This window comes from Tarenaya hassleriana, unplaced genomic scaffold, assembly GCF_000463585.1.
Source record: "Tarenaya hassleriana unplaced genomic scaffold, ASM46358v1 Cleome3, whole genome shotgun sequence".
Lineage (NCBI taxonomy): Eukaryota > Viridiplantae > Streptophyta > Magnoliopsida > Brassicales > Cleomaceae > Tarenaya > Tarenaya hassleriana.
This window is the reverse complement of record NW_010966177.1, coordinates 7,450,813-7,467,564: the sequence shown is the minus strand read 5'-3', so window position 1 is coordinate 7,467,564 and position 16,752 is coordinate 7,450,813. Positions and strand designations below refer to the sequence as shown.

The following is a 16,752-nucleotide window of genomic DNA, read 5'->3' as shown; positions in this document are numbered from 1 at the left end:
TTTCTACTGCATAACCGACTTTGAACCCTATAAATAGGTCATCCCCTCATTCGGATGAACCAATCTCCGCCTTGTACACACACGAACACCCAACCTTGTAAAATTTTCCGATCAATAAAGCTTCCGTTGTATACGATCGCTTTCCTTTTCCGCTGCGCAGACAAAATCTAGGTTTACTTAGTCCCGAAATCGCCCAAGTGACTAAGTGACACACGGATTAGTCTTGTGAAAGAACTAAGCATGTCACGTAATTATGTCTTTTATTCATTTTGTTTTTTTTAATCTAAAGTTTTAAAAAGTAACGCTTGAAGTCTTTGTAGCAAAGTAAGGGTATTTTTGCTATATTATCCGTTAAAAAATTGTCACTTCAAAAACAATTACCATACAATAAACAAAAGGCAAAATCACAAAACAAAAATTTCAATTTTTTTAAAAAAATCTAAATTTTATTTTTTTAAAGATAACCCGAACTCATTCTTTGTATTAAAAAAATCTAAATTTTATAAAATTTATTATTTTTAAATTCAACTACTCACATATCAATTTATAATTTTAATTGAACCGTTCACATTATCATCTTCAGTTAAATCACAAATTGATATATATGATATCGAGATACTACCTCATCATCAGTTGAGTTTACAAAACAATATTTATAAAATTCATGTTTTATTTGGTAAAAAAATAGAATTCAGATTTTTTTTGGAAAAATGTAAAAGTTTAGATATTTGTTGGATTTTCCCAAACAAAATATTAAAAGAAACACATATTATATTAAACTTATATAGACATAAACATACATATAATAAATTATACACGCATACATATATTTACGTACATATACATTCTTATACGTTTACACATATACATGTGCTTATACACATATGGAGTTTCAATCCAAACACACTAATTGAGGACATTGTTGCATAATTTTTTTTTTTAAAAAGCCAACGGAAAGCTGGAGAAAAGGTTATCCTTCATAGTCGTCTCTCTCCGATTTCGGCTCCCTCATGAATTGAATCACTCTCTTTTCTCCTCTTTAACGTAGCCGACAACCGCCATGAATGCCACTAGAAGCCCTTTCACGACATTTACCAATAATGTTTTTTTTTCAGTTATATAATCTAATGTTATGGTTTCGGTCCAAAGATCGATCAAATCTCTGTAGAGATGGAGAGGGGGAGTACCTGTGATGAATAGCCTCTCAAGTGATACGGCTCCGACCAAACTCAATACCAACATAAGTGACAACACCTGTTTCATTAGACGCACAAGTTGAAGCATTGGAACAATGGCCATGCCTCCGCCTCGCTGCAGTTTCGGGTTTCGACCCTTCGGGTTCAGAAGAAACAAGATGTACATATAAACATACATACCTGGAAAAAAATGTTCAATGGTGAGGTCACTGTCAATGGAAGTTGATTCTTCTCAGCTTTCAAGTGTGAGAATGCGTCTATCGTTCTCCGAATACCTTCCTGCAGTGTCGTTTTCCGAAAAAAAAAAGAATACGGTGAAAACAGAAGTTCGGAAACAACTAGTGATCCGATGGTACGTCTCGTATGGGGGAAGATTATATAAACCTCAAGTGGTACAATGGGCGTATAGCCAAGCCTATCCTTCGCCTTGGAGCAATCGAACGTGTTGTTTAGAGAGACGAGGCGAACTCTTGAAGGCGTTAGTTGCGGTGCTTTCATACCATATTGTCTGAACATTACATATGTCAGTTCCAACAGATGCGCAATCGGCATCATGACAAACCCCAGGATCTTTATTCTCGGCCTGTAAGAACACAACGATTTTCCCTTGTAAACAGAGACATACGCTGAGAAACGCACTCCAGGTTGAGTATAATGCAAACAAAGTAGGCGAAAGGACGGTACCTGTCATAGCCAAGTCCTTCGAGAATCCGAGACATGAACTCCCAAAACTTAATCGGCTCCATGTTTGTAATGAAGTATGCCTGTTCACCGAGATCTAAGAAGACGAAAAAAACCGCATATCCTTACGTAATTGCGATATGAAATCTCGACTGCAGCCAAAAATACCTGGCCTGAAGCCTTTTCAGAAACTTCTCCTCCTGAAGCTAGAGCTCGTTCAGCACAAAAAAGGGCGTGTGCAACGTTTTCAACGTAAGTGAAATCGTACAGATTGTTCCAGTCGCCTATAATGAACTGGACATATTAAAGAAGCATGACGTTTTTCAATCAAGAAACACGAATGAACATAAATCTTAGTCATAGAAACAGAAAAAAAGGGTTCCTCTGCAATGTATGTATCAGACAGCAATGGAACTCCTACTGTGCAGAAGCATCTGTCTGAAAACTGCATCTAACCTTGGACGTGACCGTTCTGGCCAGGGAAACGAGCGATGGAACCATTAATCTATCACCAGGACCGAAAATGGCGCTAGGACGTATACAGCAGGTGAGTAATCCGTTACTGCCATTCGACTTCAAGACCAAAGCCTCTCCTTCAGCTTTGGTCGCCGAATACGAGTCATTGTGCTGTAAGAAACGTAGAACGTAAATACACTAACTGAATCTCTCTGCCCCTTTGATAGGAACAAAACAACAAATCGAAGCCTAATACCTTAGATGGATATGGCAGTGACTCGTCGCCATTCAAAATGGAATGGATGCCATCGAACACAGCGACAGGAGAGCTCGTATAGATCAGTCTCTTCACTCCGAGCTTGGTGCAAGCTTCAATGACGTTCTTCGTCCCTGCGCATAAGACTCTCAGATGAATCTGAAAAACCAGAGAGGTTCGGAGAGAAAGAACAAAAAATTCGGAAATCTGACCTTGCACATTAATAGAGTACTGAAGCTGGTAATCGTTGATCGATGAATCTGGAGCCGCCATGTGAAACACGACTTCAGCTCCCTTACAAGCTGCGTTTCAAGAACAAAACGATCATACGAATCGAATCATTTACGCAAACAAGGACGAAAGAGAAGGAAGGTGTTTTAGTTCAGACAACCTCTGAACACTTGAGCTTTGTCACGAAGATCAGCGGAGATGTACTGAACCCGACTGGACCTCATGGCTTCTCCGACAACTCCGATCTCCTCCCGAGGCTCGAGCTCCATAGCCGGTGCCAAATCTGCGATTCGCACATGGAACATCTCGCGGCGTAATAGCATCTCCACGAGATGCCTCGCCGCAAATCCCCTGCCGCCGGTCACCATGCACCACCGCTCCTCCGCGACCGCTGCCATAATCAAATCACCGGCCGTAAAAAAATGGGAAATCAAAGAGCCAAATTAGAATGAATGCAGAACTCAACGATCGATACTAATAAAGCCAATTTGCACAGATTCCATTGCACAAAAAAATTGGGGATACGTAACTGCTCGCTGCTTTAGATGATAATCACGTAAAACATAATCGTGTTTATGATTAAAAGTTAATTAATCACATGGAAAGAACGTGAACATGGATAATAATTGCAGTTGCCTCGTATATGCTAAACTAGTCATGATTCTCTTGCATCTTCGAATTTGAAAAAGCCCGCCAAATTCATCCAACGGCCAGGTTTCGGTGATAATCCACCGTCCGATTTCAGCCGTCGGATATCGGTGCGTCGTGAGGGAGAAGAAGGAGAAGGCTTGTCGGAGATAGCTTCCTGGCGAAAATCCGCCGAAAAATTTTGGACGACGACAAGAAAATCCAGTCGCCGGCTCGGGATGATGAAATGAAGAGGCGAAGATAAACTCTAGGGAAATTGTTTATAAGGCCCTCGCATTTGTCTTAAACTCATAAAAATACACATACTTTTATAAATTGAATTTGAACCCCATAACTAACGGCAGCAAAAAAAATATATTTAAATTTTGGGTGTTCGGACGGCAGCAACACAAGATCGGGGCTTGCAAGTGGTTATATAAGACATAGAGTTCGGATTCAAAGTTGTGATGGCTCCACCTCACCCTCGGATGGGTCTTATTACTGTTACAGATACTCCCAAACCCTTGGAATACCCGGGAATTATCAAAGAGTCAAAAATCAGATTACGAACCCTAAAACCCGAGTCATTTGGGTTTAGGAGCAAATAGCAGACCGCCTTTTCCAACACATCATCGCTCCCTTCATCGCCTTTGCCCTCAACTCGGGGATTCAGATCGATGAAGGCCTCACCTTGCCCTCGGGTTCCAAACATTTGGAAAACATATAGACACCCGAAATCCGAATACCTTAAAACCACATATTTAAGATCAAATTACGAACCCTATAACCCAAATCATTCGGATTTAGGATCGGATACCGCCACACCTTTATTAACCTGCCTCCGATCGGATTCAGTTATATTAAATCGGGAATGAAACGAGGAACTATTTAAATATGTTTTTGAGGTAAAACTCATGTGACCAAGTTTGGATAGAAGTGAAAGTGTAATGAAGAGAATGAATCTAAGAAACCATCGATACTCTTTTGCTCTTTTTGTCGCCTTGTCTCAATTCTGAGTCAAAACCTGTCTCCGGACATCAAACAAATACCACGTACATTAAAACTTCAATCCACACTACTCACAGGAGAAGCTGTCTTTATGCGTTTTCCTCAGTCGGATTTCTCTCCGCAAAGACGCGAAAACGCGGATGCAAACTCGCGCCCCTTCTTCGCATACATGAGGGACACGACGAAGGCAACGGGAATTCCTGTGAACGAAACGAGAAGATGCAATCCGTAAACCAGCGTTATCGAAGGGCAAAAAAATAATGTGAAAACTCGACACATTTCCGAAAAAGAAAAGCCGTTTTCTCGAGATATTTCATAACCCTTTTAAAACCCGAGTTTTGTTTTACGTCTTTCTGATCTCGGTTCGATAACCTAAAAGAAAGATGCAAAGACAATATCTTTGTGATCCATGCAAACTTCACATGTCTAGAGAAGAAGAGATAACTGATAAGTGAGTTTACCTATAGCGAGTAAACTCCGAACTGATAGAGCTCCAAAAAAACCCGAAACGATCAAAACGAATGCCGCCTATTCCATTAGAAAAAAAAACATAAGACCAGGGTGTCGGGGAGATCAAAGGACCCGAAATTTGCGAGAAACAACAAGATTCAAGGGGAAAACACCTTGAGAAACAAGCTCCATTGTGAGTTCGTTGAAAAAGGATCCTCTCGATCGGGTTGGTTTTCAGATTTCAAGTGTAAAAAGAAGTCTACCGTCCTCCGAATACCTTCCTGCAGGATTGTTATTTAAAAAAACACGGCAAAACGGGAAAACAAAAATACGAAAAACAAAAAGTATATGGGTCTGTCTCCAACGGAAGAAGATTATATAACCTGAAGTGGCACGATAGGCGTATAACCAAGCCTCTCCTTTGCTTTCGAGCAATCGAACGTTGTGCTTAGAGAGATGAACCGAACTCTCCAGGGCGTTAGATGCGGTAATTTCAGCGCGTTCGGACCAAACAATTTGTATATCAGTTCCACCAGATAGGCAATAGGCATGACAACAAAAACAGGGATCTTTATACTCGGCCTGCAAAAAACACGAAATCCTTTTCTTTTAAGAAAAATGGCGAAGCGGTTTTCTAAATCTATTACAAATCCCGGAAACTTTTCCTCCTCAAACCCGTTGCATATTAAATCCAAGCAAAAATGGGAAAAGACGACTACCTCTCATAGCCAAGCCCTTCGATAATCTCCGAAACAAAATCCCAAAATTTAGTCGGTTCCATATTGGTAATGAAATATGCCTGAATAACCACAAGATCGAACATTTTGTAACACCGTATATAATTTACGTTAAAAGTCAAAATGAAAAACGGGTAAATCTTCTTCAATAGACTCTAAGTGATCATGTTCTTTGTTGTGGTAACCCTTCAAACACCGAGATTCTAATCAGAAAAAGGCATAGCATGCGATACATGTATGTAGAGGCTCGTAAAAACGCGGTGTATACAAAGGCAACTATACGAACCGAGAAACCAAATACCTGGCCTGAAGCTTTCTCGGAAATGTCTCCTCCTGATGCAAGAGCTCGTTCAGCACAGATATGGGCATGTGCGATGTTTTCAGTGTAAGTCCAGTCGAAAAGATTGTTCCCGTCGCCTATAATGAACTGTGCATCAAAGAATCGGACAATGACCGTACAATCCGTAGAGAAGAACGAGCATTCCATACAATCACCGTGAAACATGTTGTCTCAACACCACATCGGTTTTTTTTTTTTTTTTTGTAAAAGGAGAGTTTTGCATCATGAATAAAAGTATCAGAAAAGTTTATCAAAGAAGGAGATTGAACTCGAATATCGTTCAGGATCCCCGGGACCCGTAAGTGTGGGAACGGATCCCCGTCAATAAGTTTGGGGAAACCCTTCGATAGATCCAGAGGTGACAAGTAGCCGATGGAGTAGGCGAGGAATACCTTGAATGTTCCACCTTTGGCGGCAGAAACGAGAGATGAAATCCCTCCATCACCGGGACCGAAAATTGCGCTAGGACGTAAGCAGCACGTGAGCAGTCCATTACACCCGTTCGAGCTCAAGACCAATGCCTCTGCTTCGGATTTTGTCTCCGTGTATGAATCACTGTGCTAAAATGATTAAAGAAAAACGTGAGAGATTGACACATTCCGAAGATCGAGAGGGTAAAACACCGTAAAAAACGAGACTAAAATACCTTGGATGGATAAGGCATCGATTCGTTGGCATTCAAAACCGAATGGACTCCATCGAACACAACGCCCGAAGTGCTCGTATAGATAAGCCTCTTGACCCCCAGCTCAATGCAAGCGTCGATTACGTTCTTTGTCCCTGCTCTCATATGAATCGGGAAAAATAACAACAACAACAACAACATCGCCTTAACCCCAAGGCGAATCACATAGTGTTAAGTTTGAATAAACACGAAATTCTTGGGATTATGATAAACCTTTACAAGTGTTTATTATATTATGGGAATAATATCACCTTGAACGTTAACAGAGTAGTGAAGCTGGTAGCTGTTGATCAATGGATCCGGAGCTGCCATGTGAAACACAACTTCTGCTCCCTCACAAGCTATTTTCAAGAACCATCAATGACAGTGTCATCATCATCATTTCTGAGAAAAAGAAGAAAGAAAGAAACCGAGCTGAGCTTAGTTAAAGGGACCTTGGAACACTTGAGTTCTGTCGCGGAGATCGGCCGAGACATACTGAATCCGACCGGATCTCATGGCTTCACCGACAACTCCTGCCTCCTCCCGAGGCTGGAGCTTAATCTCCGGAGCCAAATCGACGATCTGGATGTGGAACTTCTCGAGGCGTAAGAGCATCTCCACCAGATGCCTCGCCACAAATCCTCTACCGCCTGTCACCATGCACCACCGCTGCTCCTCCGCCATGGCCGCCGACATAATCAAGAGAAGAAAACTGTCTGAGGCTTGAGTGAATAAATTCTCTCTTACGATATGGTTTTCTCACTCACCAGGTGTCTCATTACTATACCTCTGGGCCTCGTTACAATAAATGTGGGCTCACTCCACGGTTAACTCGTTTGATTTGCTGAAAAACAATTAAGGTAACCAACAAGAACCAACTAACTAGTTGGATTTATTACAAAAGGGACGTACAAACCAACAATGTCCACAATAGATGTTGTAATAATGACAGTGAAGCTGAGACCGAGACAACCTTAGCTACTCTCTACTCAAGTTCTTGTCTGAAATCAGAGTAACACTCGTTGATCCACTTCTCTATAATCCCAACTTCTTGCCTCCTCTGCTCTCTCTGCCACTCTGGAGACTGGACTGGAGCTTGCCCTCAGATGAGCTCGTTTTCAGACAAAAATGGTGGTTTCTTTAAACCAATCCATGTATTGTGCGAACGTGACGAGAATGTACCTCGCTTTGACACAAGCAACGATGCAGCTCGACATGTCCTTCTGCACGCTGAAAACAGTATCTTGCATTCAATCTCGAAAAGGGTCACACACAATCTGTGCTTTAGATCGATAGAGATCTCCGTAGCCTGCATTCTATTGGAGAAGATGATATTTCCGACGAATCTCTTCGACACACCGGCTCTATTCTCAGCATAATGTAGCTGATGCAGAGCCAAAGTCTAGTGCTTTATATGGAAGATCTTCTCTTGTCCGGCTGTGATCCAATGGGGAAGAGGCTTGACTCCGTATTTGAAAACGCTCCCTTCTTCGGATCATTGCTAAGCTGTATCAGAAAACATTCAAGACACGGAAACCTGCTCCTGTTTCTAAAGCAAAAACTAACAAACAACAGACATTGTCATCTCGAACAAGTACAGCCCATACAATAACCAGAGGGAGTGTCCTGCTGTAAATACAGAAACCAAAGAGCCTACACTTGAATACCGAGCATTTACCATACGTTTCCTGGCACAAACATGTAATATAAGCCCTGAAATGCGGAAAAACAATGAGCATTTCCAGCATCCTCTGTTATGAATTTAACATGTAGTTGAATGAAGCAATGAGCATCGAAACCCAAAACAAATTTCATACGTAAAACCTTCTCTTTTCGTGTTTTTCGCTCGTTTCGATGATTCGAAAAGGTTAGAGTCCCCATTTTCCTGCAACTTCAAGCCACATGCAAGTACCCGAACCAATCATCGTTGGTTGGAGACAAAATGAAAGAGAATGATAAATAATGGGGGAGGCTCAGATTCGCCTTTTCTCAGACAACTGAAAGAGGAAACACACCGACATGGCTGCTTACAAAAAACAGGAGTTTTCGTTGTTCCTCCATGTCCATTTGTAGCCCCGCCAAGAAACAGGAGTTTCTCATCAATGTCTGGTCCACTGAGTCTGAAATCATCATCACAGCCTCCCCGAGAAGAAGAAGAAGAAGCAGAAACGATTCAAGAGAAAAAGCCAAAAGATACTAAAACGACGACGACGACGACGACGACGGATGAGAGGCTATTTGGCATAGCGCTCAAGTGGCTCATTGCCACACGTAAATGGCTCGCCGACAGAGAATGAAATCATTGGCACCGCTTCCACCGGAGACGACGGAGGAATTCCCTCCGGGAGCAGAACCTCCTCATAATGAGATGGAAACCCTAAATCAGTCCTTTTCAAGAAAACCCCTCATTTCTAAAAATTTAGAAAATCAACTTTGTTAAAAAATCAAATAAAAACTTAAAAAAAACTTCTTTTTTTTGGATTTTTAAAACCAAAAACCAAAATACAAAATCTAAGGGCTTGAATGGTAGAAGTTTTTGGAGTTTTTAGAATCCAAAAACCAAAAAAAATAACATTCAAGTTTTTACAAAATTACTTTTCCTAAAAACTTGGAAAACCATTTTAGTGAAAAAATCAATGAAAAACCAAAAGCCACTTTGGCTTTGAATGGTAGTGACTTTTATTTTGAGTTTTTGGTTTTAGTTTTTGGTTTTTAGTTTTTAGTTTTTGGTTTTTGACTTTTGGATTTTATAATATTTGAAAACTCAAAAAAAATAGCTTTTGGTTTTTCATTGATTTTTTCACTAAAATAGTTTTCCAAGTCTTTAGGAAAAGTAATTTTGTAAAAACTTGAATGTTATTTTTTTTTGTTTTTGGATTCTAAAAACTCTAAAAACTCCCACCATTCAAGGCATTTTATTAAGTTTTCAAATATTATAAAATCCAAAAGCCAAAAACCAAAAACTAAAAACCAAAATCCAAAAACTAAAACCAAAAACCCAAAATAAAAGTCATCTCCATTCAAAATCGAAAAATGAAAAACCAAAAACTAAAATCTAACGGTGGAGAATCGAAAACCTATAGATTTATTCTTCTCCTCCCGCAATTTTCGTCTGCAGATCTTGCCTCTTCGACTTTTGAGCGGATTTTTTGTATTGAAATTTGAAACTCGGCCGGTCCGGTTTAATCGCAAAACCGAATTTCAAAATCGATCGGTTGAAGATTTAAAATGTAGCCGACGTGGCAATTTTTAAAATGCATGATACTGCCATGTCATAATGGCCAAAGCAACAAATGCCACGTCAGACATTGTTCGATTGACGGAAGCGTAACAGTGGGAATATGAGAGATTTTTAAAATTCATAAAAATCTGTCGAAGTTTTTATGAATTTCGTGATTTTTTCGCCGATTTTTCTATTTTTCTTAAATACAAAAAGAAATAAATATAACATATACAAGGACTTGGAAGCATGACGAGCGATTCGTGTCGATGAACAATATTCAATTTTGTTCTCGTTCGTCGTATTTGTACAGCTACCAAAAGACAATTTTGACTTGAATGGGCTTGGACCTCTATTTGAGCCCAGATACTAAAAAAGCCCAAAGCTACTTGGAGAAACGCTCGAGTTAGAGACGTCACTAGAGAGGGAAACTGGGCACTGGTTGGTCATGCAGGAACGGTTGCCAACGGGAGGGACCGATTGCGGCGACGCGCATGAGGGTGAATCGCACGGTCATCTATTCTTCAGGTGCTCCTACAACTCGGAGGTCTGGATGAGACTGGCACGAAGACTATGGCACAACCCCCCTGACGGTCTATCATGGATAGAAGGCGTACCAGACCCCGAAGAATGATGGACAGATGGTATACGAGGTTCGGAAGGAATGGAACAATCGAATATTCGGCAACGCACCGCTCACTCCGAACGTGCTATAGCCACTCGGGTGGACCAAGCAAATGAGAAGCACTATTTTATCTCTACAGCAACGGTTCGAGTCTGCCAATAATATTTTGTTGAGAGATGCGATGGTTTGGAGTGTGCACATACACTGAATGCATTGTAGATTGGAAACACGGACTAATGCATGGTTTCAAGATTATTATTATTAGCGTATTTAAATTTTAATTTGGTAAATGTTTTGGAACGAGGAATTGCGAATACATAATGAAATGATTTCGATTGGAATTATTCTTCCTTCTCTCTCTATATATATATAGGATTAAGAAATTATAATTAACATCTATGTTAAGTGTTGTTAAATTTAAATAATATATTGATATAATCACCAATCATTAGGTGCAGGAATATCCCTATAAGTGGTGGGATCGTCATGATCTCTTTTTATTTCCTTTGAATGATGACGACGACGATGATAATGATAGAAAATCTAATAAAAATACCCGATTTTTTTACAAAATATACCAAAAAATACATAAATTTTTCAAATCGAAAATGAATTTTATATACGGTCTTTAGGTCGATAATTCTATTAAAATTGTTTAAAATTATTTTATACAAAAAAAGTAACGGATCTTAACGAATTTTAAACAATTTTATATTCGATTTTTAATGTCATTTGGTAGGAAATTGTTTCAATTTTCAAGAGTTAATGTATTTTTTTTTATATCCACACGTAATTGTAACATTTTTATTAGCATTGAGTCTTACTTGTTTTTTTAATTAATTGATTGACAAACAAAATTCTCTTACGTGACGTAATGATCTCTCTATCCTTTTTGTTTCTTCCATCTTATAAAATTTATTCTCTTTACCAAAAAAAAAAACAACGTTACCAAAATTTATTCTCTTTATATTTATCCAAGTGTTTGTGGCCGGATGGTTAGAATGTTGTCCCAAGTGACTCCACGTCTAGTGCTCGAACCTGCAAAGGCCGTAATTTGATAATCGCGGGTCTGGAGAAATGTAGATTGGGCCAAAAACCCAGGTGAACTCTTCATTTACAAAAAAAAAATGTTACCAAAACAAGAGAAAATAATATTTATATCAAATTTCATACATATATATACCGAAATAGGATTATGGTCTGAGAATATAGGATATTTATTTAGCTCAATCCAAACAAAAATTGAATTCTAAAATCTTAAAGGATTATATATATCTAACTTTTAGATGCATATATATATATATATATATATATATATATATTCTACTTTTTCGGATATGTGTAGGTATTAATAAGATGAAAATGAAGGCATTAATATGTATTGAAAGATGACGTGAAAGAGAGGTGATAGAGACGTGTTATAGAAAATTGAATGAAAAAAATATGTATCATGTTACACCAGGACCGTTGTTGATATTGGCATCATGTTACACCAGGACTACGTTATCTGCACCTTTTACGGGATTCTCCCGAAAATGGTTAAGATATACGCGGTTCTCAACTATCTCTGGGGAAAGGAGATGAAGCTTGAGATTCACCAGCTCTCCACCATTTCCTTGCTGGTTCGTATACATTCAGTTAAAATCCGAGAAGCTGTATTGGAACAAGAACTTTGGCATGTCCAAAATCGTGCTTTCTTTGTGCGAAAGTGGGCTGTTGAATACTCCAAAACTCCCCCCTCCCTGAAGTCAGCCCCGGTTTGGGTTCACCTCACAAACGTCCCTCTTCATCTGATCGCAAGAGATGGTATAAGTTATATTGCTGGGGCCGTAGGTGAGCCTAAATGCTACAAACTTTATTCCAAATTTAATGCAGTGGACGTAGAGGTAGAAATCGACTTAACTAAAGATCTACCGTATGAAGTGGAGATAGAAATGTAAGATGGCACAGTGGAATAAGTTGATATTCTCTACAAGTGGCTGCCCCCGAGCTGTAAGTTGTGTGGTGAATTTGGTCGTCTGCAACAACATTGTCTTACATCGACGTCCCCATCTGCTGTGATTCAGGAAAAATCCAGTCAAGCTGATAAAACACCCAATATATCCTCTGTAAAACCTATTGCTCCTGTCCCCGGCCATCAGATAAAGGGTCAGCTAGTTCTTCCTCAAGAAGATATTGGAACCTCTGGTGTCCCTCCTGAAGTGGAGGAACAAGGTCTTCCATCTAACGACTTCCTATTGCCTCCACTCTCAAACCCTCAGGCCAACCCAACCTCACCTAACCCGGTGTCACCCACAAAACCTGTTCCCCCAGCTAGTTCCTCTCCTGAACCTGATCCAAAAATTACTACCCATTCCCCACCTATATTACCTGATTCCTCTTTTTTTGGCCAACCGCCTAACCAAATGATTAACCCTCAGCTTTCGAGGGGTAAGTCTTCAATAACCTATTTATATGGAAGGCTTTTTTTGGAACATCAGAGGTCTCAACGACCCACAGAAGTACAAAGTGGTTGGGGACTTTTTGGCAAACCAATCGTTGTTTTTTGGAGCTTTTTTGGAGACACATGTTAAACAAAACAAGGCTGATCCTATTCTTAAACAATTGGGTACTGCTTGGTCAAGGTTGATAACTATTCTCAGGACGTAAATGGGCATATTTGGATCATTTACAGGCCCCTTGTGCGTGTTACTTCTATCTCGGTTACAGCTCACGAGATCTCAGTTATGATACATTGGCCTGGAGTACCAAACTTCATCTTTACTGCTGTCTACGCGCCTAATAGAGCAGCAGAGAGAGAACCCTTATGGGAGCACTTAAAACAGATTGATGCGGCCATTATTAAACCTCAACTACCATGGATCTTATGGAGACTTTAATGAGATTCTGAACCCTATGGAGCACTCATCTGCCTCATTCAATCACCAAACCCCTGGGATGACATCCTTTAACCGATGCATAGGTTCTCTGGAATTATATGATCTTCCCTTCCAAGGACCTCCTTTCTCATGGTCAAACAAGCAAGCTTCAAACCCTGTAGCAAAGAAGCTCGATCGATTCATGGTTAATGAAGCTTGGCTCTTGCAATTTCAAGATACCCTAGCATTCTTTAGGTCCCCTCATCCTTCTGATCACTGCCTGGTATTTTCCGCTTAACCCAGGAACCACTCAAAAAGCCTAAATCTTTCAAATTCTTCAATTTTATCATAAACCACCCACTCTTTCTCCAAACCATTTGATCCTCTTGGTATTTGGCGGGGAGAAAAGCGACTACGCTCAAAGGGTTTGTGAGAAAGTAAAAGCTATAGAAAATACCTATCAAAACTTTGTGCAAACCAAGCTTTAGTGACATTGCTAAGAGAGTTATTGACACACACCAAACTCTTCTTTCTGTGCAGGCTAATGTTGGTTGTAATGCTCTAGGATGTTCCGTGATATGACATTTTGACATTGTATTGATTCATTGATTTATTAATGCGTTACATTCCCGTTATATGATTGGCATGTTTGTTATATTTCGGTATCCTTGAATCTTTATAGAATGATTCTAAACATCCTGGTCAGTTATCATTGTGGGAACAATAATGAATTAAGACTAGCATGAGGTGTGATCGATTCGTTGGATTCATATCACAATCATGGGTACTCGTTGTGAACGAGTGACTGGTTGACCCGCATGAGATTGTCACATGGACAGAGTCATGACTTGAATCTCATACAACGGTTCGTTCTTGGATCCTCAGACCTGAGATGTCTAGAGTATCTGATATGAGGAGTGGCGTGTCTTGACTGCGTCAAACGTCGTCTTTAACCGGATGATTATAACGACTTACAGAACCCTAAGACAGATCTAGAACACAAGAAAATCGTTTCTTTTGAGGTTCTAGTTCCTGGGATTCGATCCCAAGTCTTGAAAACCCTATTCACTTCACAGATCCTAGCAGATCAGTTCCAAAAGTGTTTGGAATCCTTCCCGTCGGTGTGGATACGTGTAGAGGAGTTGTACTTTCAGCTCTTGGTGATTAAAACAGACCCTGGATCGATTGCTACTTTCAGATCTTCAGGAAAGAGGTAAGTATTCGATTCCTACGGTGATATACACGATTAAACGGGGTTTTACGGATGATTTTGGTTGCGTGTGACGTTTGACTAGGTTTAGATTATTCTTCCGCTGCATGAAACCTAGTAAACCAAACCCTAGATCGATATGATCGTATGCTAGGAACCCGTAGATAATCCCAACACTTATATGTGAAGTTTCGGAAAGGAAGACTTGGATTTGGTCGGAAAAACCGTTTTCGGATCAAATCAGAGTGTCAGGACGTTTTCAGCCTTCTGACTCGGACCGAGTCAGTATTTGACTCAGAAAGTGTTTTGGGCTTGGCTGATGTTTTGACTCGGTCGAGTCAAAGTTTTGACTCGGACTGAGTCCATACTCAATGGGCCGAGTCAAGAGTTGACAATGGGCTTGGGCTGATTCATTCTGACTCGATTGAGTCAGAGTTCTGACTCGGACCGAGTCAATACTTGGAAAAAGTCTCTTTTCACAAGGATTAGGGTTTGTAACTTATAAGGAGGTATTGGACGCCGTCCTCAACATAAGAAAAACTTACAGAACCCTAAGGCAGATCTAGAACACAAGAAAATCGTTCCTTTTGAGGTTCTACTTCTAGGGATTCGATCCCAAGTCTTGAAAACCCTATTCACTTCACAGATCCTAGCAGATCAGTTCCAAAAGCGTTTGGAATCCTTCCCGTCGGTGTGGATACGTGTAGAGGAGCTGTACTTTCAGCTCTTGGTGATTAAAACAGACCCTGGATCGATTGCTACTTTCAGATCTTCAGGAAAGAGGTAAGTATTCGATTCCTACGGTGATATACACGATTAAACGGGGTTTTACGGATGATTTTGGTTGCGTGTGACGTTTGACTAGGTTTAGATTATTCTTCCGCTGCATGAAACCAAGTAAACCAAACCCTAGATCGATATGATCGCATGTTTGGAATCCGTAGCGAAACCCAACAGTGGTATCAGAGTCTGGTTCTCTGTATATCGTCGTGCTTGTTACATGCCTATATGAATTTTAATGGTTAAAATTGCATGATAGGCTTGATCTATGCATATTTAATGATGTTATGATTGTTATTTGATGCATGGATGAGTTTGGGGTCGAAGACGACTTGATGGCGCATCAAATTAGGGTGAAAACCTAGATTTCGTGGCCTGAAAGTGTCTCCCAGAGTTTTGACTCGGACAGAGTCAGAGTTTTGACTCGACAGAGTCAGAACGAGAGAAACTCAGAGTTTTGACTCGGACAGAGTCAGATTTTTGACTCGACCGAGTCAGAACGACAGAGTCAGAATTTGACTCGGACAGAGTCAGAGTTTTGACTCGACAGAGTCAGAACGACAGATCAGAGTTTTGACTCGGACAGAGTCAGAGTTTTGACTCGACCGAGTCAGAACGACAGAGTCAGAACGACAGATCAGAGTTTTGACTCGGACAGAGTCAAGTGTTGACTCGACCGAGTCAGAACGAACCAAAATGAAGACTTGGCTTTACAGACTTCTGACTCGGACCGAGCCAGTTTTGACTCGGACAGAGTCAGTACAGAAAGTTGTCCGGTTGTCAAGTTTTGGTTCAGATTGATCTGCTGATCTCAGAGGCTTCTGACTCGGACCGAGTCAAGTGTTGACTTGGACCGAGTCAGTACAGAAGGTTGTCTTGTTCGTCACATTTTGGTTCGGACTGATTTGGGGAGATTTCGGCTTCTGACTCGGATCGAGTCAAGTATTGACTCGGACCGAGTCAGTTTGTCAGACTTTGTTAGATGCAATTGTTGCATCTTTTTAAGTGTCTAAGCCGAGATTCTGATTCTACCGATATGATCGGAACAGCTTGATTGAACTGACTTGAATTCAGTCAAGATTTCATTGTGTTCAAGTCACATATACCTCATGAAATCTCAAGCTATTACCGCCCATTAGTAGAGCAACTGTCAAGGCCTCGATCGTCATGGTTACGGGTCATGCCCTAGCTGAGCGTGCCTGATTATCTTGGTGAGGCAGTATGGAGAAACCGTGATTCTCATAGCTCGAATATGGTTGAACTTGAATTGGGTTATCAAGTCGGACGTGGACCTAATGGTAAGGATGGGATGAGAACATGCAGTGATAGCGTATCACTATCCCATACTCATCTAGGAATCACATAGGATGTGATTGACAATGTGTTGTCTACCTAAATAACATGTTTTTT

At 40.4% G+C, this 16,752-nt stretch overlaps 2 protein-coding genes across 2 annotated transcripts; both read right to left on the bottom strand.

The window, feature by feature from the left end:
• Positions 1-821: 821 nt before the first annotated feature.
• On the bottom strand, positions 822-3,631 carry LOC104819911 (3beta-hydroxysteroid-dehydrogenase/decarboxylase-like). Its single transcript, XM_010550205.1, has 11 exons — positions 3,419-3,631; positions 2,981-3,211; positions 2,802-2,891; positions 2,590-2,723; positions 2,334-2,504; positions 2,046-2,171; positions 1,881-1,960; positions 1,581-1,779; positions 1,377-1,475; positions 1,188-1,254; positions 822-1,079 (listed from the first exon to the last, which is right to left on the bottom strand). The coding sequence occupies exons 1-11, from the start codon at positions 3,477-3,479 to the stop codon at positions 1,021-1,023; spliced, it is 1,317 nt and encodes a 438-aa protein (XP_010548507.1). The 5' UTR covers positions 3,480-3,631; the 3' UTR covers positions 822-1,020.
• Positions 3,632-4,319: 688 nt separating this feature from the next.
• LOC104819910 (3beta-hydroxysteroid-dehydrogenase/decarboxylase-like) lies at positions 4,320-7,420 on the bottom strand. Its single transcript, XM_010550202.2, has 10 exons — positions 7,102-7,420; positions 6,919-7,008; positions 6,629-6,762; positions 6,375-6,542; positions 5,944-6,069; positions 5,625-5,704; positions 5,289-5,487; positions 5,079-5,186; positions 4,917-4,983; positions 4,320-4,655 (listed from the first exon to the last, which is right to left on the bottom strand). Exons 1-10 carry the CDS (start codon positions 7,343-7,345, stop codon positions 4,558-4,560), a joined length of 1,314 nt encoding a protein of 437 aa, XP_010548504.1. The 5' UTR covers positions 7,346-7,420; the 3' UTR covers positions 4,320-4,557.
• Positions 7,421-16,752: the final 9,332 nt, after the last annotated feature.

Bases quoted from the DNA above. Each gene is read 5' to 3' on its own strand.
- LOC104819911 (XM_010550205.1), bottom strand. From the start codon at position 3,479: ATGACTAGTTTAGCATATACGAGGCAACTGCAATTATTATCCATGTTC. The intron at 3,212-3,418 runs GTGATTAATTAA...TGATTATGGCAG, and splicing joins CATGTTCACGTTCTTTCCAT to CGGTCGCGGAGGAGCGGTGG. The intron at 2,505-2,589 runs GTATTAGGCTTC...CGTTTCTTACAG, and splicing joins CACTGCCATATCCATCTAAG to CACAATGACTCGTATTCGGC.
- LOC104819910 (XM_010550202.2), bottom strand. From the start codon at position 7,345: ATGTCGGCGGCCATGGCGGAGGAGCAGCGGTGGTGCATGGTGACAGGC. The intron at 7,009-7,101 runs GTCCCTTTAACT...TCTTGAAAATAG, and splicing joins CAGAACTCAAGTGTTCCAAG to CTTGTGAGGGAGCAGAAGTT. The intron at 5,705-5,943 runs GTATTTGGTTTC...GTGGTTATTCAG, and splicing joins CCGAGAAAGCTTCAGGCCAG to GCATATTTCATTACCAATAT.